The sequence below is a fragment of the Leucopleurus acutus genome (assembly GCF_964270905.1).
Source record: "Leucopleurus acutus genome assembly, chromosome: 18".
Classification (NCBI taxonomy): domain Eukaryota; kingdom Metazoa; phylum Chordata; class Mammalia; order Artiodactyla; family Delphinidae; genus Leucopleurus; species Leucopleurus acutus.
Window position 1 is genome coordinate 20,169,264 of NC_139160.1, and position 23,828 is coordinate 20,193,091.

The window sequence follows — 23,828 nt, forward strand, 5'->3', positions numbered from 1 at the left end:
ACTAGGACCTCAGAGTCCTTCTGAGGTCCTGTTCCACTGGACAGGTCGCATGCCCACAAAACCAGCCTTGTCTTTCAGAAGATGTCATTTACAATATGTCTATCTAGCTGTTGGTTAAAAAAATTTTTTTTGGTAATCATGTTTAATTTTCTCAACAGTCAAAGTACACTAACAATTTCGTTAAATCAAGCAACAGAAGCAAAAGGGCAAGCATCTGTTGTAAGTCAGCAACCAACAACTGTATTGCTCAATTCAACTAACATTGAGAGAAGGGAGAAAAGAGGACACTGGGGAAGCTTCTACGTTTCCAGCACAGGAGATTTTTAAATGGCTCCTATTTCACTCCAGCTACCAAGTAGGTGAACTGGAACGACTGGGGAGGCGAGGGGGAGGAGGTTTGAAATTATGTCCTGGTCGCTAAGTAACTTCAAAAGACTACGTGGAAACATTTTCCACGAGTTAAGCGGGGCCAGAGCTCACGTTCATTCTAGGCTGCGCCTTATCCCGCGCCCGCTGGTAAGAGTCTGGGCCAAGGCGGCTGGCGGCTCCCTGACGTAGGACTCGCGTCAAGAAAAGGACGAGCCGCTCACAAAGCGCTGCGGGGAAGTGCGAGGCGAGGGAGGGGGCGGGGACAGTGGGGGCGGGGCCGATGAAGGGCGGGGCTGAGGAGAAGGGACTCGGGAGTTAGGATCCAGGAGTGGGCGGGCCTAGAGGGGGCGGACCCTAGGGGGGCGGGGCCGAGGCCGTGGCCCTGGCGGCCATGATGAGGCCACGCCTTTCCCTTACGGCTGCTGCTCCACTTCCCTACGCGGCCCGAGGTAAGACTAGGTCTGGACAGAGGCCCGGATGTCCTCGGCCCGTCTGGGTCTCGTGCTGCCCCGGTGACACGGCGGGGCCCGGTCGGGGCGCACGCTGAGGCCTGCGGCGAGTCGCGTGGGTGCGATCGCGAAGAACGCGGACCCGGGCCCAGAGCGCGACGAGCCGTGGCAGGAGGCCGAGGGAGGGGCGCTGAGCCGAGGACTTTGTCCCGAGGCTCGGCCTCTTCCCGGATCCCTTTTCCTCATTGAGCTTCCAAGAATGTGTAACTCGGGGCGCTCGGGCGTGCGGTCTCTGAGGGCATCTGCCGGTTTATCAAATACCCCACTACGTTTGCGTAGCTGTTCCTGCGTCCGGTGGATGGATACCTCGCTCATGGAGGAAACAGACCCCAAAGCGTTCGCAGCCTCCACGGGCGCCTGGGTCAGGGGGCCGGGCACCTGGGGATCCCGCTTCTCCGCACACGCTTGCAAGCACTTTGGAAGGCTGATCGTATTTGTAAATGCGCTGTCAGTTGTGTACGGGTCTGGCGGTCGTCTGTGAGTGGGTCGTCAGGGCGATGGCATTTGCGCGGACCTTGGAGGGCATTCGAGGTTGCAAGAATAATAATAGCTAACATTTGTGTGCGTATCATGGCCAGCAGTGTTCGAAGTACGTGAATTAACTCAGTCCCGGGAACAACCCTATCAAACTGATCCTTTTAATATCCTTACTTTACAGATGGGGAAATGAGGCATAGAAAGATGACATAGTTTGCCCGAAGTCACGACCACTACCAAAGAACTACCGTGTATAGTACGTGGTGAAGCCAGAATTTGAACCTGGAGGGTCTGGCTCCACAACCTGCTCTAAAACCATTGTACCTTGGCACCCAGTAGAAACATCCAGGCTATGCTAGAATTATACATAATTGAGTTTGACTAAATTAAGATAACAGAAAACAAGTCCAGAAAAACACTGTGGGACCACTGAAGACAATTTTGAGAGCTAAGTTAAGGTGCTTGGAGTTCATGGGTGCTATGTTTTTCCCCAGGGTGGATTAAAAATTCATGTATGGACAAGCCATGTGAATTATGAAGGAAAAGCGATTATGCATAGTACAGTTAATAATGTGACCAAAGTATATATGGAGTTCTGTTCATCCTTTTTGTCAGTTCATAGTTTCAATTTTGTGAAGTTTTAATGGCATCAAGCTTTTAAAAAATTGCATAATTACTGACACTATCTTCCATTTCAATGACTTATTGGTTTTCAACTACTGCCCTGACAGCAGAGTGGGATTAGTTCTGGAAACCTGTAGCAGCATCCTGGAAGTGGGCAAGCATTTTTCATCTGCTAGTTAATGTGGGCAAGCTAACCATGTTTTAAAATTGACAATGTGCTTAACACTACTGAACTATACACTTAAAAATGGTTAAGACAGTAAAGTTTATGTTATGTGTTTTTTAAACACAATTTTTAAAATAAAATTAAAAATAAATTTAAATGACTAGTAATTCCAAGTAGACCATGTTAGGCCTGAAGATGTGTCGTGTATAGGGATCCATTGAGCAGTAAGTTAAATGGATTAAAGCCCTAGGCCTCCAATGCAGGATTGATTTTAGTGAGACACACAAGAAGGAAACAAAGTAGGAAGGAAAATTTAATTTCTTGTGTATAATTAGGATGGTGGCAGTGGGAATTCAGGGACGGGGTAACTAAGACATTTCAAATGTAGGTTGGGCAAGACAGGCATAGATGAAAAGAGAAGCAAAAAAGGAATAGAAACACTTGGTTTGAAGGTAGGAGACAGAAGCTTGACTTTAGATGCGTTGAGTTTTACTAGCCTGTGGCACATCCTGTGAGAAGGGTCCAGCAAGAAATTTAAATTCTGGCACCAATGCCTGAGAAAGAGAGGCAGATTTATATTGTTTCAACGCAAAAATAGAGCGGAAACTTAGGGAATGAAATCCTGTTTTTTCATGGAGGAGAGAATTTGAACAAGGAAGTGATGGTCAGCAGTTCCATAATCGGGTGATGTTGGGAAGACCTGTGTAGGTCATTGAGAGCCAGTGGGGTGGGACACATTGCAGATGGAGAAATGGATCAAAGTCCATGAGAGAATGAGAACAAAAACCCAGGTAGAGATAGATAGAAAACTTTTGAGGCTCATGGAAAGAAGGAAAGAATGGGTGAAATACGAAGAACACAGATTGCTGGAGATAAATAACACTTAACTTCAGTAAGTAAAGGGAAGAAAAGTAAGATTTGACAGTTTAGCCTTTTGGGGAAATGGATGCTTTGTGAATAAAGATGACTTTGATACTTTTTACCTCATTGGCTTTCCATGCACCATGCATTGAGAGAAACTTTGTTCTCTGAAGAATATTGATGTACATTTCATTGACTTTCTAGGAAGACTGGCACTGTGAAATTTTTTTGCCTTTGTTTTTGGTTTTTCTTGGGGGAGGGTGTTTTTTATTATTCTATTCTACTCTGTAACTTCGTTTCTCCCCCAAAATATGTTCTAGAACCGAAATGAAACGTGTCAGACAAATGACACATTTGGTGTCATTTGGTGCACACTACTACGTACATTTCTATTTATTTGTTTGTTTATTTCTGTGTATCAGTAACTTCACCATCATTCATAAGCCCAGTCAGTTTTCTCACCAGTTCATCCTTTCTAGCCAGTCAGCCCAGTAGTCCTTAAGCCGTCATCTCTTCCCTTCTTTATTCTCCCTGCATTACACGTTTGACCTACAGCTCTTAGCTGATGAGTCTAGGCTTCTTTTTATCTTTCTCTACTTTTCTAGTCTCCACTCCTGTTTTCTTCACTCTCAGCAGTTGACTGTATCTCGTACTTTCAAATTACAATCTAAAACTTTTTCTATTTATTTAAAAGAAAAAAAAAACTTTCTTCATAGGACTCTTATTCCAGGAGTTTTTAACCAAACACAAGGCCTTGTGGCAAAATAGGTGTTAAGGTACTTAGATTATGGGCCGAGGTAAAGCGATGGTGCTGTCCCATCAGCTGCCCTTTTGACACTGCCATACCCAGAGTAGGTAGTCATCTACCTCACAAGAGGAAAATGTCTCTGTTGAGAATGTGTAGTGTACTATACATGTTTGTATAACCTTTGTTGTGAAAAGTATGTCCCATTTCTATACCATTTGATCTTTTTTTCAGGATCATCTACCCTTTGGTGCAGATAAAAAAGCAAGTAGCAATTGGACAGGTACATTAAAGTTTTATTTTTATGTATTACTTTGGAAGTTGAATGAAAAATCTAGTAACTTGGTTTAAAATATGCTATTTTTTACATAGAAAAATTTTAGTGAAAAATGTAATCACCTAGTATATCATTTCTTATATCATAGTATATCATATCTAGTTCTTAGCTTATGTCTTATTTTTTATTGAGCCTAACTTTCTTAATTGACAATTGAAGATAGTTCCTAAAATGGGTAGTTAGGGGGAAAAAAAACTTTAAAAGCTTTGATTTTATTTTTATTAATTCATTCTACCAATTTAAAAAACAGTATTTTAACTTTGTTTTCTCTGGCCCAATGCAAAGTGTTTGATTTTGAATTTTAATTAAGAACATTCAAAGAGCAGAAGAAATAGACTACTTACGGATTACCAAAATAGATGAATAACAAAGTATAAAAACAATAGAGGTAAAGAATAAGCTAATTTTAAAAACTTTCACATAATTGGTAGTTAGAAGTTAAAAATTTATTCATTAATTCAACAAATAATTATTAGGTACCTCTCACGTACTAGATATATGCTCAGTGTACCATGTTTTGGGAAAGCAGACATAGTCCCTGCTAGATCTAAAAAAATAGGATTTCCTTTAAGAATAATTCAGGTAAATTTTTTTCCTTGGTCTCATGTGTATATATTTTAAAAGTATACATCTATCTCTGTTAATTCATTATTTAAGATAGTGTCATAAACAAGAATAGCTGAAGTTAATATTCAGTAATTAATAACATTTTGTGGGCAGTTTGTTTAAAAATTGGTCTTTTAAAGGTTAAAAGCATACACCTGTGAATAGAAGGTAATTCTACCTCTGTGTATAATTGTAATACCCTAATGCTATAAAATTAGTCAGTCTTTTCTGAAAAAAAATTTTTTTGTGAGTATTTAAAAACCCTCTCAGGAGGCAGGAAAGCATAACAGGAGAGTAGGGGCTCTGATGTCAGACTTTCTGGTTCACATCCCACGTTTCCAATGCAAAGCTCAGTATTTGGATTTATTGAGGAGATTACTTAAACGTAGGATTGAAACTAATCTTATTTAGAATTTCGCAAAGGCGTTTCCAAAATAAGCTTCCTAAGATTATTGCTACGTATCTTTTTAGAGTAACCTTAACACCACAACTGATTAGCGTACAGTAGAACATTTCACTGAGAAGACCACCAGAGAGGTAATACTTGTGCCTGGTATCTGAGGATTTTTTATTTAGTGTGTACGATTTAGTGATTTGTAATAAGGAGGGGAAGGGAATCCTTCCTCGAGAGATACAAATCAGAATCAGTCTGGTTTCTCTTTGCTCAACAGGTATTTACCATAAAGATGGTGTTCCAGTTTTTTGGGTATTTATTATTAAAAATTAATAATGTGTGGTATTTTAACATTTAAGTTTAAAATTATTTATGAAAATTTAAAGATGTGTTGGAGAGAAAAGAAGTACTAAACTTCAAAATTTCCCCATGACAAGCTGTACTTTTAATTCACTCAGGACAGAGTTTTGTTTTACTTGCTGGTTTGTTTTAAAAGGAGAAATGTTGATCTGAAAATTGTATATCACTTTCTCTGAAACACTCTCCTAGGATGAGTAATTTGATCTCGTTCAACATGTAGGAAAGTGCCTGTGACACTGTGTTCAGTAAATGTTACCTGTTATTATTATCAAAATCATTATTGTTATACCATTTTCCTCCCATTTTAATATCAACCATAATGTCATATCATTGCCTCTTGTTACAGTTAACAGGTAAACTATTAACAATTTTTAATCTTATAAGCTAAAGTTAATTACATTTATATTCTGCCTCTTTCTGAAAAGAATTTGGAAAAAAGTAAAAAGGAAAGGGACTTCCCTGGCAGTCCAGTGGTTAAGACTCTGCGTGTCCATTGCAGGGGGCATGGGTTTGATCCCTCATTGGGGAACTAAGATCCCACATGCCACGCGCACAGCCAAAAAAATAAATAAAAATAAAAAGAATTTGGGGCAGTCCACAGTCATACAGACAAAAAAGCTTGTTAATAAATTAGTAATGACATTCCAAAGTACTAAAGTTTCCTAAAGTGAGTACCAAGTGTAAGTGTATGTATCAAAATTAGTCAGTTTCATAATATTGTTTATGAGAGGAAATTAGCATGTGAAAAAAATTCAGGGTGGCAGACAGTTGCATGTTTAGATAATTTATCCCCAAAACAGTTAGTTTTGTTTCAAATTTTTTAGGAACTGATTCTCTAGAAACTAATGAGATTAATCTTCACTAATAGGAGAAGAATGGCGTTGAAACAGATTTCCAGCAACAAGTGCTTTGGGGGATTGCAGAAAGTGTTTGAACATGACAGGTAACTACTAAGAAGATACAATTTTAGATATCTCTAATTCTGCCTCCGCCTATTTGATTCTTTAAATAAGCCCATGAAAGATCTCTGTTGCATGAATTACTGTTTACCTGTAGAAAATACCTGTGATTTTTATCACCTTTATCTTATCTAGTTTTGATATTGGTGATGGTAATAAACTCTTAGTGATAAAAAGCAAATTAAGGACGTGATGCATTTCAGTGCCCATGAACAAACATGTAGTTTAAGAGCTTTAGAATTCATTTTTTATAAAAGCTGATTTATTATTTCATATATCTCTTTAGAAACAGTTTTTCTTTTAATAATTTTAGTGCTGCATTGAGGATGTTACATTTATTCTTTGAATTCAGCCTCGTCAGAATGACTGTGTACCCTGCACAGCATAGGCTCAGTTTGGTTAATATCAATAGATCAGTATGCTAAATTGGCCTCATTCTTTCTTTAAGGGCTATGGTATATTCCTTAAATGTTGGTGGAATCACTTATATTGGACATTAAATCACTTATTTTATGTTTCTTTCTTGACTGATGACAATCAGGGCAACTGATTTTTTTTGTATGTATGACTGTTAAAATTACAGTGTTGAACTGAAATGCAAAATGAAATTTGCTATCTATTTACCACCAAAGGCAGAAACTGGAAAATGCCCTGCACTATACTGGCTGTCTGGTAAGTGTTCTGCATTTGAGTTTTATAAAGGAGTTTCTTTTTCTTTTTAACTAGCTAATCTTATTCTTTAATCTTTACTTATTGGTGTGCTTTCTAAACCATTTATAAAAGACTTCAGGAGCCTGTCATAGTCTACACTTACTTTATCCCGAGAATAATTTCAGACAATAATTTCAGACCTACTGAATTACATTTATTATACTTCTTTTTCAATTAGACCAAGTAACAGCAGAGAATATAAAGTTCTAGACGCAGTGACAAGAGCTTAGAAAAGTTATTTACTTTGTACCTACTCAAGCGTTTCTTGAGACTTTACCACTCAAATAGAACAGTATTAGGTAAAACCAGGACACCTGTGATACGCTAATTAGAAACCACAGCCAAGAAACTTCTTGCAGTGTTCTCGGAAATATTTTAATTGGACTCACCTTCTCTGGCCACAATCTGGAACATCACAAAAGAATACTAATGCTTCTTAATCAGAGGTGAATGTTGAAGATTCTTGAATGGATTGTGAGAGAGTAATTTTGAACCTCTGTGCTAACTTTTCTTTCACAAGACATTGGCACTTCATCTTTAGAAGCAGACATTATAAGAGACTCATAGAAACCAAATTATGTCATAGCGTTCTATTTTTGTTTCTTTAAAATTGCTTCTTATAACTTTGATTTAAATCCTCCCTTATGTATGTTTCCTCAAAGATATGCCCCAAATACCAGTCTTTAAAAATGAGAATAGTATTTCATTTTAAAAGGTAAAAACTAAGTGCCTACCTAGTTTTTTTTTTAACATCTTTATTGGAGTATAATTGCTTTACAATGGTGTGTTAGTTTCTGCTGTATCACAAAGTGAATCAGCTATATGTATACATATATCCCCATATCCCCTCCCTCTTGCATCTCCTTCCCACCCTCCCTATCCCACCCCTCTAGGTGGTCACAAAGCACCGAGCTGATCTTCCTGCGCTATGCGGCTGCTTCCCACTAGCTGTTTTACATTTGGTAGTGTATATATGTCCATGCCACTCTCTCACTTCGTCCCAGTTTACCCTTCCCCCTCCCTGTGTCCTCAGATCCATTCTCTACATCTGCGTCTTTATTCCTGTCCTGCCCCTAGGTTCTTGAGAACCATTCTTTTTTTTTTTTTTAAGATTCCATATATATGTGTTAGCATACGTTATTTGTTTTTCTCTTTCTGACTTACTTCACTCTGTATGACAGACTTTAGATCCATCCACCTCACTACAAATAACTCAATTTCATTTCTTTTTATGGCTGAGTAATATTCCATCATGTATATGTGCCACATCTTCTTTATCCATTCATCTATCAATGGACACTTAGGTTGCTTCCACGTCCTGGCTATTGCAAATAGTGCTGCAATGAACATTGTGGTACATGACTCTTTTTGAATTATGATTTTCTCAGGGTATATGCCCAGTAGTGGGATTGCTGGGTCATATGGTAATTCTATTTTTAGTTTTTTGAGGAACCTCCATACTGTTCTCCATAGTGGCTGTATCAATTTACATTCCCACCAACAGTGCAAGAGGGTTCCCTTTTCTCCACACCTGTCCAGCATTTATTGTTTGTAGACTTTCTGATGTGCCTATCTAGTTTTAACTCAACAACTAATTTCTTTGATTGGAAAAAGCAAGCCAGTTTTGCTAGAACAGCAGGATATTGCCAAAAGCAACAACACATTACATGTTTGTTTTAGAAACATGGTATTCTGTAGCTAAAGATGCTCTTAGAAATCATGTAGCCTGTAGAATAGGAAACTGTTCTGTAGTACCAGGGAAATTATATATTACCCAGGGTCACATAAAAGAGTGAACAAGTTTTCTGATTCATGGTCCAAAGCTGTATTCATTCTTTTCTCCTGTTCTTTTTACCTTTTGTTTCTGGTGAGAGCTACTGCAGTCATATATCTCTTGTTAAAAGAATAACACACCATTAGGGTTGTAATAACATTTGTTTAATGCGCCATATTGCCATTCTACAGTTTGAATAATTCTAAATTCCCAAACACACTTGGTCCAAAGGATTTCAGTAATTGAGATTTTAGTGAGTGACTTTCAAAGGACAGCTATGGGAGCATTTAACCTAAGACAGTTCTTGGATTAATACTGTTACGTATTTTATGAGAAGGGAAACTTTAGTGTCTTTTTCAGCATTATTTCTTAAAACAAACAAACAAAAAACTTTTTAATAAGTGAGCTTGTTTTCTGTGTTATAAGAAGATTAAAGCTTATAAACTCACAGCATATCATGAGATAACAATATTTTTGATCTTTAGGTTTAACCTGCACAGAACAAAATTTTATATCAAAATCTGGTTATCATCAAGCTGCCTCGGAACATGGCCTTGTCGTCATTGCTCCAGATACCAGCCCTCGTAAGTGTTCTTGTTCCAGAGGTCCTTTGTAAAAATATAAATCTTTAAGACTTAAGTTATAATAATGCACAATTCATTTGATATTTTTGCTATTTATTAATCTTTCAAGCAACATCATGACTCTAAAATACCATGCTGTACATTTTCCTCACTGAATTTTACTCATAACGTCACTCTTATGAGAGGACACAGTTTTGCTATTCCCATTTTACAGATTAAGACACTAAGGCACTTTAAAACAGAGACTGAGCAACTCAATTAATAATGTATCACATTGGCACTAGTGCCAAAATAACCTACAATGCATAGGAAATGATTTTTTTATTCCTTGGGTAAACTGCCTTGTCACGTGGTAATTATCTTTTCTCATTTCTGTTAGTCATCAAATAGTCGTACAGTTAAACAAGTATTAGTTTTAATATAAATGATTATAATGTTTACATTAGAGAAATGAGAATTCAAATATTTGAGAATTCAATCCATCAGATAGTTGAAACTTGTTTTGGGACCCTAGAAGAGTCAGGAAATGGAATTTAAATGGTAGCTAAAACTAACTGGAAGTTGAATGGCTGGCCTTGAAAGTAATGCATTTCCTTTCACAATCCATATTATGTAAAAGTAAGATGTGTCACAGGAAATGTAATAAAATGTTTAATTCAGAAGAGCATCAAAAATATAAAATGCCTTGGAATAAACTTTTAAAGTATGAAGATTTATTTTTTAAAAAAACATAAAATTTCCTAACTGTTGTAAGTGGAAGAATGTCATGTTCCTGGATGGGTAGACTGACTATTATGAAGAGGTCATTTCCATCAAATTACGTATCACTATATTTTATTCAGAATCCCAGTGGTTGGCTTTTTAACTGTATGCAAGGATATAAAATAAAACATAATTAGTTAAAATAGAATATAAGAAAATCCCATTGGGGGATGGGTAAATAGGGGAAACGTGATGGAATGATTCCCAAGTACATAAGGAGACATCTTCAGTTCAAAATTGTGAATTGAGCACAAGCATTTGTTCCCCTTCCCTTCTAAGATCACAGTGGTACAGAGAAGTAAAGAAGTGTTGGTAATGAGGAGGGGCATCAGAGAAGGAATCTTAACGCATTTCTGAAAGATAAAAAGAGAGTATAAGCCCTTTGACAGGTAAAACAGAGTGAGGAAAGATATGTTCAGAATACATAGGAGGGAGCTTCATCAGTGAAGAAAGCCAGTGAATACCTCAGCCTGGAGGGCCGTTCCCTCTCTTGCCTCATTGGCTAGAACTAGTCACATGACCCCACTCAAGGGGGCAAGGAAGTATGTGCCCCAAAACGCAGAGAGCCCACAATACTTGGTGAACAGCTCTAATGCAAGTGAAATTTCAGGTTCATTTTAAAGTGTGTTATTAAACACGGGCCATTACTACAGAGTAGATGAAACCACAAGATTTTTCCTTAATAGGTGGCTGCAATATTAAAGGAGAAGATGAGACCTGGGACTTCGGCACTGGGGCTGGATTTTATGTGGATGCTACTGAAGATCCTTGGAAAACTAACTACAGAATGTACTCGTATGTAACGGAGGAGGTAATTTAATTTACAGTGTAATTATTAGTTGATGACTGCCAAAAGTTTGATTTGGGACACAAAGTCCTTCCAGTCCCGAGAATTTTAAACTAGGGTATGGTATTGTTGAATCTATTGGGTACATATTTATTAATTATCTTGGTAAAAATTCCAAAGTTTACAAGTACTATAGTACTATTTTCTGCAATTTAAATGAACACTAAGTACAATTTTGAAGAGTTTAATAATTATATTGACACCTGTATACACTACCCAGGTTATACAAAGAAAATAGTATATGAAAAAACTGTATTTTCTGGCAGCTGGTTCATCCAGACATATTTCATAGTGATTAAAATCAAAAAGGATAAGTGGTAAAGCATTGCTTCTATTAATATGTGTGTGCAGTTTATGCATTTTTCTATGATTTTAATTGTTAATGTGCACATCATAGAAACTCAGAAACGATAATATAAAATTTTAATCACCCATAATTCTGTCACCCCAAACAACTATATTTTCGTATATTCCAGACATTTTTTATGACTAGTTTTCATATAAAAGTAAAACATTTTTATCTTGTTCTTTTTTTAGTTATATAAAGTAAATATTTTCTAATATTCTGATCTATTTGTAACATAATTTTAATAATTGTATAATATTCTGTCATATGCTGTGATTTACTTTTTTCTAATGGAGGCTATTTATATATTTACATATTTTTTTTACCATAATACGTATTACTGCATTGATTATCTTTATAATTTTTTACCCATAAGGACTTTTCCCTTAGAAGAGATTCCAGGAAGTGAAATTACTAGATCAAAAGTTTGCATTTTAAAGTTTCTTTCTGCATTATCTTCTTAAAGTCGCTTTCTAAGGAAGACGTAACGTATATTCTCCAGTGATATATTAATGATCATTGTCTATCTGACTTTTTTTTTTAATCTTTACTAGTGTGAACCATTTTAAGACTGTGAATTTGGAAGTATTGATTATTTTAGATGACTTTGAAAAAGTCTAAATTTATTTGTCATATCTCTTGTCCCACTATTAAATTCTCTCTAGCTTCCACAACTCATAAATACCAATTTTCCTGTGGATCCCCAAAGGATGTCTATTTTTGGCCACTCCATGGGGGGCCATGGAGCTCTGATTTGTGCTTTGAAGAATCCTGGAAAATACAAAGTAAGATTACCTAAGCTTCTAGTGACAGATATTTCTCGTGAATAGTATAATATTAGGAACTTTCAAAGATTGAAATTAAGATACTGTTGTTTTAGTATTGGGACTAAACTTTTCTAGTCTTGGGAATTTCAAGGGGTTTGTGGGGAAAGAGCATTAAATTTGACCACACAATACATGCTACAGAATCAGAAGTATAGGAATTTTATCCCAGTGGTTTCTCATTGGTCTATTAGAGGTATTATAAAGCAGTTTTCATTGCTTCTATTCAAACTATAGTTTTCTAGGCTTTTTTTCCCTAAAAGTTATTATTGATTAATGTTATTGTGACCGTATGTTATCATTTACTTTTACCGGGAATATTCTTGTAAAGTTGACTTTGATTTTCCACTGTTTTAAGTGGAAAAAATGAGTAGAAACGCTGAACATAAACTTTCATTTGTGCCTTATTTAATGAAAATGTAGCTCTTTTAATAGAACACACAAAGGATGTGGTATCTTGGAGAGGCATATAATCTAAGCCCATAATACAGCAAAAGGAAAATCGTTCACAGGGATTTTCATGGCAAGTCAGAGTTTTTAAGCAAGTTGTAAATACCTGTTCATATTCAATTTAGCAAAATAAAACTTGTTTTTAATTTTTTTGTTTGTTTGTTTCTGAAGTCTGTGTCAGCATTTGCTCCAATTTGCAACCCAGTGCTCTGTCCTTGGGGCAAAAAAGCCTTTAGTGGATATTTGGGAACAGATCAAAGTAAATGGGAGGTAGGTACTGGATGGCGGTCTTCATACTCATTCTTAAGTTTTCAAATTTGTTAAAAAGCTACACACTACAGACGTTATATTCTTAACTTACTCAAGTTAAGGATTCAGAGCAAAAAATAATTAACTAAAGTGTATACATATAACAACAACAACAGAACAATATTTCAATTGCATTGAATTATGGCAGGTATTCTGCGGCTACATTTTTTTTCTGCTAATGATTAATTTATATGTTTATTTTCTAAATTAACATTACAAAAAATACCCCATATTACTAAATTTAGACTTACCTCATATTAACTGTGTGCTTAATTGTATGATAAGAGCTACGAGGCCTGGCTTTTTATTTTGTGTATCTGTTTCAAAGTCTAGCATCTCTCAGATTAGATTTTAAATTCTAGACTTAAAAGCTTTTAAAAATAGATATTGTATATGTAATATACATTTATGAGAATATTTCCAACAGTATGATTGCTTTTTCAAGCATAGGAGCAGATGCTTCTAAATGAAAATAAAAATGGTAAAAATGGCCCTTTTTTCCTGAGGCTGATTTGCTCTTGTACAGAAATGGGCTATTTGAAAACTCCACCAAGAGTTTGAATATTTTGCAGGTGAACTCATCATCATGTGCATGTTAGCAAGTAGAAAATCATCGAGTGGGAAAAAAAACTTTTTTGTCTTAATGCTGTTTATTCAAAGTCATTTACACATGGACCCGTATTTTATTTAAGATTGGTCATTGAAATTCTGACAAATTGGAAGGTTAATCTTTTAGTCATTAGAGTTTTGTTTTGCTTAGGCTTAGATTTTTATTATATTGGAAGAATGCTGAAAATTATTACTATTAGTTACTTTGGGGACAGTGCATTGACAGCGCTTGTGCCTCAGTGTTTTGAGTCCTCATCATGTGCAGAGTTTGTGTGGGGTTTTGAGATCTTATGTCAAGAAGGTGATGACCCTTTCCTGTCCACAGGGGCCTTATGATCTAATAGAAGTTTTGAGTAAAAGACCAACTGATTGGGAGAAGTAGGGGAGAGGTACCCTATAAAGGAATCTGTATCATTTTTCTCCAAATGGCAGTAGATTTTACTATTTTAATTATGCAGTGTTTAGGCTATCATTTAATTTACTCTTGGAATAAGGAGGCCATGCAGAATTATGAAATCGTGGAACTTAGAACTAGTTGGACTTTATAGGTGTCCTTCCACCCTCTCCTTTTAAGATTAAAAAAAGCAAGTCTTAAAAAGCATGCTACTTTAGAAGGGTAAATCTTTTGGTTTTTGTGTGTCTTGATCAATGCGTAAAAGTTGTCATTAGTGAATATACATGAATAATCAATATTTAAAGATGGATGGTAAAATAGAAAATTGTAACTAGCGGCAGCTCCTCACATAATAAATTTGAGTTGTTGATATGATTCAGATTGTTCAAATCAAGTCTTCCTGAAAGTTCCTGGAGGTAGTAGACATTTGGTGCCATTCAGCAGATAGCAAAAGAGAGATTTATGTCTGGAATTAGTCAAATATAGGGACAAAAAATAGACTATTTATTTGAAATAGAGAATATTTGGAAATAAAAAAAGATAATGGAGTTAGAAGAAATAGTCAATTTGTAAAAGGATTTACAAAGAAAACAAATTGGTTTTCTTGGAGTTGAGAGGTGATTAAACCTTAAAGGTTTGGAAGAAAAAAGGCTATATACTATGAAGAATACTTGAGATATAGAATTCTTGCTGTTGGTCTAGGACTGGTTGAAAGTAGGGAAGAAGCTGTAACTGAGGATAGAATTCTGAAGGGCTGTAAATAAAAACCAGACAAGCCAACTTAAAAGCATATTTTCAATTTAATCAGCCTTAGAGCTGAAATGACTTTAAATTTCTGTTCAGTTCTAGTATAGGGTATTCTGCAGAATATCTTTCTGGGCACTTTCAAATTTATTTTGATTATTTCTCCCCTTTTTATAGGCTTATGATGCTACCCATCTTGTGAAGGCCTGCCCAGGTACTCAGCTGGATATACTAATTGATCAAGGAAAAGATGACCAGTTCCTTTCAGATGGACAGCTACTACCTGATAACTTCATAGCTGCCTGTACAGAAAAGAAAATCCCTGTTGTTTTCAGATTACAAGAGGCAAGTACTAGGAAACCTTAACTTGTTCTAAATTAACTATAAAAAAAACAAGATTCCATAGTACTTTCTTAATTTTATTTTAGAATTTGAAAAGCTACCTCTAGTAAGGTATTTTTTAATTATAATAAGACATTTAAAGTGAAAGCCTTCCTATTAAGTTACTGATATCTAAGACCAAATTCCATAGAAATAGGAAAGGTTTTGACAGTGAAAAGTATTTACAATTTTCTGTCCCACTGTAAAATCAGTAAATAACACGAATTTAACGCTTGAATAGTACTTAATTGTCAGCGTTATCGGGTATATCTTTCTTGACACATGCGACTATTGTTGCAGTAAAATAAAAGGACAAGCTTCCACCTTCATTACTCTTCACTTTATGTACACATCTTAGCCTCAGAAGCTGTGTATTATTTGTCTCACACACACACACTCTTTATATTGTTTGAGTTAGGTGCTAATCTATTTGTTGTGCTACTTGCTAGTTGTTTAAGAATAATTACTGAATTTCAATTGGTTCGCAAATTTTCCTTGACTAAAATACTCTTGACTATTCACTACTCACCTAACTCTATGCTAATACAGCTATAATTAAAGATATTCTACCTTTATTTTTTTAAAATTATGTATTCATAAGCTTCAGAACATAATAAAAACAAAATTTTTATTTCAGGATGAAAAGTGAACACTGAAAATTATACATGGTTGTGATTTTTTAAAACATTTTTATTCATGTTTAAGAGTAATGTGTCAGGCACATTAGTCTAAAACATATACTTATAATGATAAGTGTTCAAATAAATCTAGATCAATGTGTAATGTGGTATATTTCAGTTTACAAAAATGTTTTCACAGCATTAGCTCATTTTAGCCTTATATGACCAGATGAGAGACCATTCCTAGCCTATCCACCTGTTTGGGTTTTTGGGGGGTTTTTTCAACTTTTTTTGTTGTGGTAAAATACCACAATACCACATAAAATTTACCACCTTAACTATTTTTAAGTGAACACTTCAGTGGTATTAAATACATTCATAATGTCATACAGCTATCACCACCATTCATCTCCACAATTCTTTTCATCTTGTAAAATTGAAACTCTGTTCCCATTAAATACCAACTCCCCATTTCTCCCTGCCCCCAGCCCTTGGCAACCACCATGTTACTTTCTGTCTCTCTTACTACTCTGAGGATCTCATATAAGTGGAATCATACAGTGTTTGTCTTTTTGTGACTAGCTATTTCATGTAGCACGGTCCTCTTAAGGTTCATCCGTGTCTCATGTGCCAGAATTTCCTTCCTTTTTAAGGCTCTTCATTGTGTGCATATACCAAATTTTGCTTATCCGTTCGTCTGTCAGTGGACCACTTAAGTTGCTTCCAAGTCTTAGCTATTATGAATAATGCTGCTATAAACATGGGTGTACCAATATCTCTCAGGATTCTGCTTTTAGTTCTTTCGGTTTTATACCCAGAAGTGGGATTGCTGGGTCATTTGGTAGTTCTATTCTTAGTTGTTTGAGGGACCTCCCTACTGTTCTCCAGAGCGGCTGCACCACTTTGCAGTCCCACCAGCAGTGCACAAGGGTTCCAGTTTCTGCACCTCCTCCCCAACACGTCTTTTCTCTTCTTTTTTTTTTTCCTGGATAGTAGCCATCCCGGTGGCTGTGAGGTGGTAATGTGGTTTTGATTTAAATTTCCCTAATGATTACTGATGTTGAGCATCTTTCCGTGCTTATTGGCCATTTGTATATCTTTTGAGAAATGTCTCTTCCAGTCCTTTGCCCATTTTTTCATTGGGTTGCTTTTTGTATTGAATGCTATTTGTATTGAGTTTTATGAGTTCTTTGTGTATTGTGGATGCTAATCCCTTATCAGATAAATGATTTGCAGATATTTTTCTCCCATTCTGTGGGTTACCTTTTTACCCTGTTGATGTTGTATTTTGATGCACAAAATATTTTAATATTCACGAAGTCCAATTTGACTATGTTTTATTTTGTTGCATGTCCCTTTGGTGTCATATCCAAGAAACCACTGCCAAGTCCATTGTCATGAAGCTTTTGTTCTATGTTTTCTTCTAAGAGTTTTATAGTTAGTTTATAGCTTTAGGACCTACATTTAGTCTTTAATCCAATTTGAGTTAATTTTTGAATATGGTGTTAGGTAAGGATTCAACTTCATTTTTTTGCACGTGGATTCCAGCATCATTTGTTGAAAAAACTATCCTTTCGCCATTGAATGGCTTAACACTCTTGTCAAAAATCATTTGACCATATATTCCAGGGTTTATTCATGGGCTCTCTATTCTATTCCATTGGTCTATATGTCTGTCTTTATACCAGTTACCACACTTTTTGATTTGTAGCTTTGTAGAAAAATTTGAAATCTGGAAGCATGAGTTCTTCAGGTTTTTTTCTTCTTTTTCCAAGATTGTTTTGGCTCTTTGGGCTCCCTTGAGATTCCACTTGAATTTTAGGATGGTTTTTCCTGTTGCTGCAAAAATTGCCTTTGGAATTTTGATAGGGATTACATTGAATCTATACATTGCTTTGGGTAGTCTTGACACCTTAACAGACCATGAACATGGGATGTGTTTCCATTTATTGTGTCTTCTTTAATTTCTTTCAGCAGTGATTTATTCACTGTACAAGTAGCTCATCTTCTTGGTTAATTCCTAAGTATTGTATTCTTTCTGATGCTGTTGTAAATGGAGTTGTTTTCATAATTTTCTTTTCAGATTGTTCATTTTTAGAATTATAGAAATGCAACTGATTTTTGTGTTTGACTTTTTATCCTGCTACTTTTGCTGAATTATTAGCTCTAACAGTTCAGGGTTTTCTACATACAAGATCATATTATTTACGGACAGAGATAATTTTACCTCTTCCTTTCCAATTTGGATGCCTTTATTTCTTTTTCTTGCAAATTGCTCTGGCTAGAACTGCCAGTACTATGTTGAATAGAAGTGATAAAAGTGGGCATCCTGTCTTATTCCCGATCTTAGAGGAAAAGCTTTCAGTATTTTACCATTAAGTATGACATTTGCTATGGGTTTTCATGCATGACTCCTGGCCATCTGTTTTACAGATGAGGAGACAAGCTCAGAAAAGTAACCTACTTATCTAAGGTCACACAGCTAGTTCATGGTGGAACCAGGCCTGGAAGCAAGGTCGTCTGATTGCAAATACTATCCTCCTTTCATCTGTCTAACCATTCCAAAGCAAGGCAAAGCAGTACTCCTGAAGAGCCAAGGGATGGAGTTAGAGCTAACGTAGGGGAAGCTGTGCATAAGCTGCTACTTGTCTAACTCACGCAGCAGATCTTAGCAACCTCCCTGATGTCCTTTTAATCTCCTTGATATTTCTAACATGTAAACAATATATATATCATGTGGGAAAATATGTCCAAAACCAATACATTATGTATACCTTGTTTGTGGGTATCCATCACATAGAAATAGATTTTTTTAGATTAATTTGAACATTTATCATCAGAATTACATGTTTCAGATCAATAATCAACCTTGATAAATTTGATTATAAACATAATAGTATGTTTATATTAACTGTTACTCTAAGTGATGTGACAAAGCATGTTTTTTCCAAATGACGTTAACTCCTTGGCTCTAGTGGTGTTGTTGCCTCTTCTGCTTCCCTTGTGTCTGTGCCAGGAAATTTCATTGTTACCACCAACAACCAAGTTTCATCCTGCCAACAAAGACTGAAATCTCTAGAGTTTGTTATAAAAACAACAGAGTTAGAACACTGATGAAATTCTTGGGGGCAGAAAATAAATCAACTTATTTCTAAAATGACTAAATCCCAAGCAACTGAAAAACGTAGTTGTCTGTACTTAATGAAGAGTCAGTACAAAGCATTCAATTCTTTAAAAAAAAAAAAAAAGTGAGAAAGTATTGAAATCATCAGTCACAGTTTTTAGCTCAGGCACAGTTTTCTATTCACTTTCCTTCCAGCATGGACAGGTTAAAAGTGAACTACACAGTCTCAGGCAGATTATGTTTAGGGTTGTTGTAATTGAATGAATGACTGAACGGACATACCTGGGCACTGGCTCCAGGGAAGCAACTTTTCAGATTTTCAAGCCAACTTCCGTTGACTTCGGATTACCTCAGGTCTGAGGGCACTTGGTTATAAGTACAGTTGATCTGTATTTCTTTATGAAGTGGGAGCTGTGAAGGATTAAATAAGCTGAAAATAATAGTGGGTAATATAAATGAGTGATCTAGGGAGGAAAAAAAAATTATTGCAATCATGTACATGGTTTACCCAACTTCATTCATTTTCCTCTTTTTAATGGTGTTAAATGCTCACAATCTACATTTCTATCAACTGTCAAAAAAAATTGAGGGGGAAGTGTAGTCTATAGGGATATTAATTTGGTTTTTATTATACTTCATAATTTTTTCTTTTTCTATTTTCACTTCAGTGAATCTAAATTGAAAATGCACAAGGTAGCAGAATTCTGATAGCCAATATACACAGATCAAGTCTTAGTCTGAAGAGGAAAGGCCTAGTATGTCTTATTATCAGTTATTGGAGTAATATAGTGAAGAAACATTTTCAGTTTCAGACCTAATGGAAACTTCCAGAAACCAACATTGAAGCAAGGCTATAGTAACTTCTCAAGTCTCAGGCCCTTTTTGAAGATTCAGAGGTTGTTTTGGTCTCTGTGCCTGCCTGTTAGAGAAGAGTGTAAACATGGCACAGAATTCTAGAAGTGCAGGGCTCTCTCACTCATCTGTATCGCCATGCTTATTAGCACAATTACCTGGCACATAAACCCTCAGGAAGTACTTATTGAATAAACAAAAGAGCAGCTTTCAGCCGTCTTCTTCTTTGTACTCTGAAGAGACTTCATAACTCGGGAATTCATATCTGAGCTTTGCTAATTGGGTCTGGAAAATACGTAGGAAAATACTGCCTGTTAGAATAAATGTTCATCATAGCTGCTGAAGCACTGCTTCTTTTTTTGAGAACTGAGCAAAGAATAAAAGAATGAGTTCGTTTATTTTTATACTCTAAGAGTTTTGCTACCAAGGATTTTTCCATTTCAAGTGTGAGGTAGAAGAGGAAAGGAAGGCCCTTTCAAGTGTCACTAAATGAACGTAGTTACACAAGCTGCTTAACATACAAACCAATTCAAAGAATTCGATGAAGGGAGCTACCCCCATTTAATAATATTGACCAGCAGAGCTTGAAACTCATCAAGAATGACACAGTCAGCTCTAATTATATAAACGTCTTGTATCTACCAGAATGGCAGTAATTCAAATGTATTCTCTTGCCTTTTTGTTGATATTTTAAAAAATCTTTCTTGGTCCCTCATGATAGGCATTTTCTGTTTTCTCATGAAGGTAGACCTTCAGTTAAATATCATTGTGGAAGGACATTTGCTTTGTATTTTAGGTGAAATGCACTGCTATCTTGCAATACACCCCTGAGAGCTCAATATTGTCACTTTGGTTTACTCTGGGACTTCTCTAATAAAATAATAATAAATAATAACAATAATAATAGTGGCTACCCACTATGTGCCTGAAACTGCAACACACTGAACATACGTGCGACTAAACATGAAAATACAGCATAGTCAGTCGCGTTAGGATCTCTGTTAACAAGTGTTTCGAGGCATCTACACCTGTTTTCAGTCAGATCCATCTTATCATCGGTGAAAAATGGCGGGTACACGGTACTATATTTCACAGGTTCTGTGGCCTGAAAATCATGGGCATATTTATATTTAGCCTCTTAACAACTCAAGAATTCCATGGTGGAAAATGCTTTTCTTTAACTTTCTTTATGTAAGAAACTGTCCTTCAGCTCTAAATTTAACTAATTTAACTGGGACTGGTCTGATCGTCGAGAGACGTGAAACCAAATAGTTCCAAGGCTCAGCCTTAATTTTGACAACATTCATGTGAGATTCACTTCCACAGTTTGGGCACTGAAAATAGAAGACAGGTTGCTTTTAAGTTACTTTGATGATTTTAAACTAGAACTCTTTATTAACTGCTGTTCCCAAGATATGCACTGCATACCCCTGCCAACTAAGAGGTAGAGAACATTTACTGATTCATCAAAACCTTAGGGACTTTACCTTGTTCCCTGAAACCCAGGTGATATTTTTATTAGGTTTTTTTTGTTTCTTAAGTGCTTAGAAAAATTCCATTTTCCTCCCATCAGAGACCATTCGCTCGATCTTAGACTTTCATCTTTCTCAGATTATTCTATTTTGTATTTTAATTGTGTTTTGGCAAAGTAAGGGCTGTCCCCCAAATTATCTGGTTTTTAACTCTTTGATTCTTCCCACCCTATTTTTCTTTTCTTTTTCCTTTGAGAGCTACTTATTTTGTACTCAGAGGACACTCCGAGAAAGGATTGCCTCTCCATTTACCATTGATTACCTATCAAGGATTTTATTTGACCAGATAGAAATCTGTTTCAACTCAGCTACTTGGCACATTTTCTCTCTGCTTCATGGTAGTTTTCAGAAGTTTACTGACTTTTTACCCAGTTTGATTTATTGCTGAGGGATGTCAGAGTGTAATGAATTATTCCTTTTTCCTCAGATAAAGGTACAATATGCTTTTACCGTGCAGGGGGTCGAATTCTTAACGTGATTTATGATGGCTGTGTTTAACTTCCCAGTGATAGGGCATTTGGGCGTTCTTCATGTTCTTTCTGTATTGTTTACGTGTGCTTATTTTGTATCTTAACATTCCCTTATTGAGGGTGGTGCATTGCTTTTGTGAGTTGAAACTTTTTTCAACTACTCTTTTTTCAGTGAAAATGTTGAAGTACAAGTGTAATAAGCTTTACTTTGATTATAAACCTTCCACACGTTGTGACAGTTTGATTATTTATAAGCAAATTAAGTGACATGCAAGATATATTTAATGTACCTAATATCGATTTTTCTGAATAGTAGATAAATGTCTTATCTCTGTTTTGTCTTCTAGGGTTATGATCATAGCTACTACTTCATTGCAACCTTTATTACCGATCACATCAGACATCATGCAAAATACCTGAATGCTTGAAAAGCTTCGGATAAGAGAATCTCTTCAGGATGATAAAATTGTAATAAACAGACTGGCAAGGAAAAAAGATTTTAAAACATTGGATTTTGTAGTGCCAAAAATGCTTCATTCTGTAGTTGAATCACCCTCTAAATAAATATATCAAACCTGCTTCTGATTTAAAAAGTTACCTTACCAGTGTTCACATGGGAAATATTTAATACTTCACAGTTTTCTCGAGGTAATTTGGAAATCATTGTTGTGTTGACCTCAGGACACAGAATATGAATATAATCCCATTGAAATCATTAAATGCTAACTCTGGAACAGAGAGTTTAAAGGTAGTTTAGCCTAAACTCCTCAGCTTTCCAGACTTTAAGCCTCTGAAGGCGTGGCCTGTCTTCTTCCTGTTCATTGTTACACACCTAGTGTCTAGCAACCACTTGGCGCGCTTCTAGTAGTCATTGAATTGAATAACTATTTGTTAGCTGTTGAATAAGCAAGTAGGGTCAGAAAGGTTAAATGAATTCCCCATCATTACACAGTTATCTGTGCGAGAACTAAGATTAGAAGTCATATTTCCGGAGCCCAGTCAATGATATTTCTTTTCTTACCTGTTGAGTCAAATAGATTTGTGGACATTGGTTTATGGACCTCTCTCAAGAGACAGGAATTAAATACCAGATTCAATCTGAAATAGTTAGATAAGGAAACTTGTTTCATATGTTACTGTAGAAGATATTTTCCTTTAGTTACATGCAGAAATTTAGCTTGATGAGCTTGCCAAGAACTCGTAAATTCCAAAGTGTGTTCCTTAAAAACTTAAATGGACACTCCCAATGACCAGGGAATGAACCTGGGACCTCGGCAGTGAAAGCACCGTGTCCTAATCACTGGACCGCCAGGGAAGTCCCCTGGTTGTTTTAAAAGAAATATATTTTTCTGTTAAAAGAGCACAAAAGTTATACATTTTAAACATTCAATAAGAATGTGTATTACATGGTAATGGAGGAAGACATCAGGTTCTTAAAGTTATAAAATAAGTACTATGTAAATGTGAATTAGTACTAAAATTTTTTAATTCGTACTATTTAAATTATCAGTAGTCAAGGGACTTCCCTGATGGTCCAGTGGTTAAGACTCTGCGCTCCCAATACAGGGGAGCCAGGTTCCATCCCCGGTCAGGGAACTAGAGCCCACATGCCGCAACTAGAAGATCCTGGACGCGGCAACGAAGATCCCGCGTGCTGCAACTAAGACCAAATAAATAAATATTAAAAAATAAAAATAAATATTAGTCAAGATTAAGCCCTACAGTGAGCTACACACAAAATGGTTCTAAGTATAAACAGACTTGTGTCCTCTAACAGGACAAATTTTTTAATTCACAAATTTTTTGCACGTTGGTGGTAATTCCTTTGTAAAGAAAAACAGTTGTGTGATCCTATGATCTTTGTATTAGTTGAGGATTTAACCAAAGAAACAGAACTAGTAGTAGATATGTACATCAAGAGATTTTTTTACAGGGACTTGGCTTATGTGATTATAAGGGCTGGCTAAGCAAGTCCAAAATCCAAAAGACAGGCCATCAGGAAGGGAAGTCCAAGAGCGGGATGAGACTCCGTGGGCTGGGCGGAAGCTGTTGTCCACAGGTGGAACTTCTCTCTCAGCCTCATTCAGT

The 23,828-nt window shown here is 36.1% G+C and overlaps 1 protein-coding gene across 9 annotated transcripts; it reads left to right on the forward strand.

The window, feature by feature from the left end:
* Positions 1 to 258: 258 nt before the first annotated feature.
* ESD (esterase D) lies at positions 259 to 22,318 on the forward strand. 9 transcript variants are annotated; one of them, XM_082859657.1, is made up of 12 exons: positions 259 to 355; positions 1,537 to 1,813; positions 3,986 to 4,034; positions 5,366 to 5,400; positions 6,317 to 6,391; positions 6,991 to 7,079; positions 9,378 to 9,476; positions 10,925 to 11,049; positions 12,097 to 12,216; positions 12,877 to 12,975; positions 14,939 to 15,106; positions 22,088 to 22,318. In XM_082859657.1, exons 4-12 carry the CDS (start codon positions 5,381 to 5,383, stop codon positions 22,166 to 22,168), a joined length of 876 nt encoding a protein of 291 aa, XP_082715783.1. In that variant the 5' UTR covers positions 259 to 355; positions 1,537 to 1,813; positions 3,986 to 4,034; positions 5,366 to 5,380; the 3' UTR covers positions 22,169 to 22,318. The 9 variants fall into 9 exon arrangements, with proteins under 9 accessions (XP_082715783.1, XP_082715788.1, XP_082715790.1 ...); XM_082859658.1 differs by lacking the exon at positions 259 to 355 and adding an exon at positions 802 to 818; XM_082859659.1 differs by lacking the exon at positions 259 to 355 and adding an exon at positions 850 to 1,081.
* The last annotated feature ends 1,510 nt before the right edge of the window (positions 22,319 to 23,828 follow it).

Excerpts from the sequence above, each read along its gene's own strand:
- ESD (XM_082859657.1), top strand. The coding sequence starts at position 5,381 with ATGGTGTTCCAGTTTTTTGG. Across the intron at positions 9,477-10,924 it reads TGCTCCAGATACCAGCCCTC|GTGGCTGCAATATTAAAGGA; the intron begins GTAAGTGTTCTT and ends TTTCCTTAATAG. Across the intron at positions 12,976-14,938 it reads CAGATCAAAGTAAATGGGAG|GCTTATGATGCTACCCATCT; the intron begins GTAGGTACTGGA and ends CCCTTTTTATAG.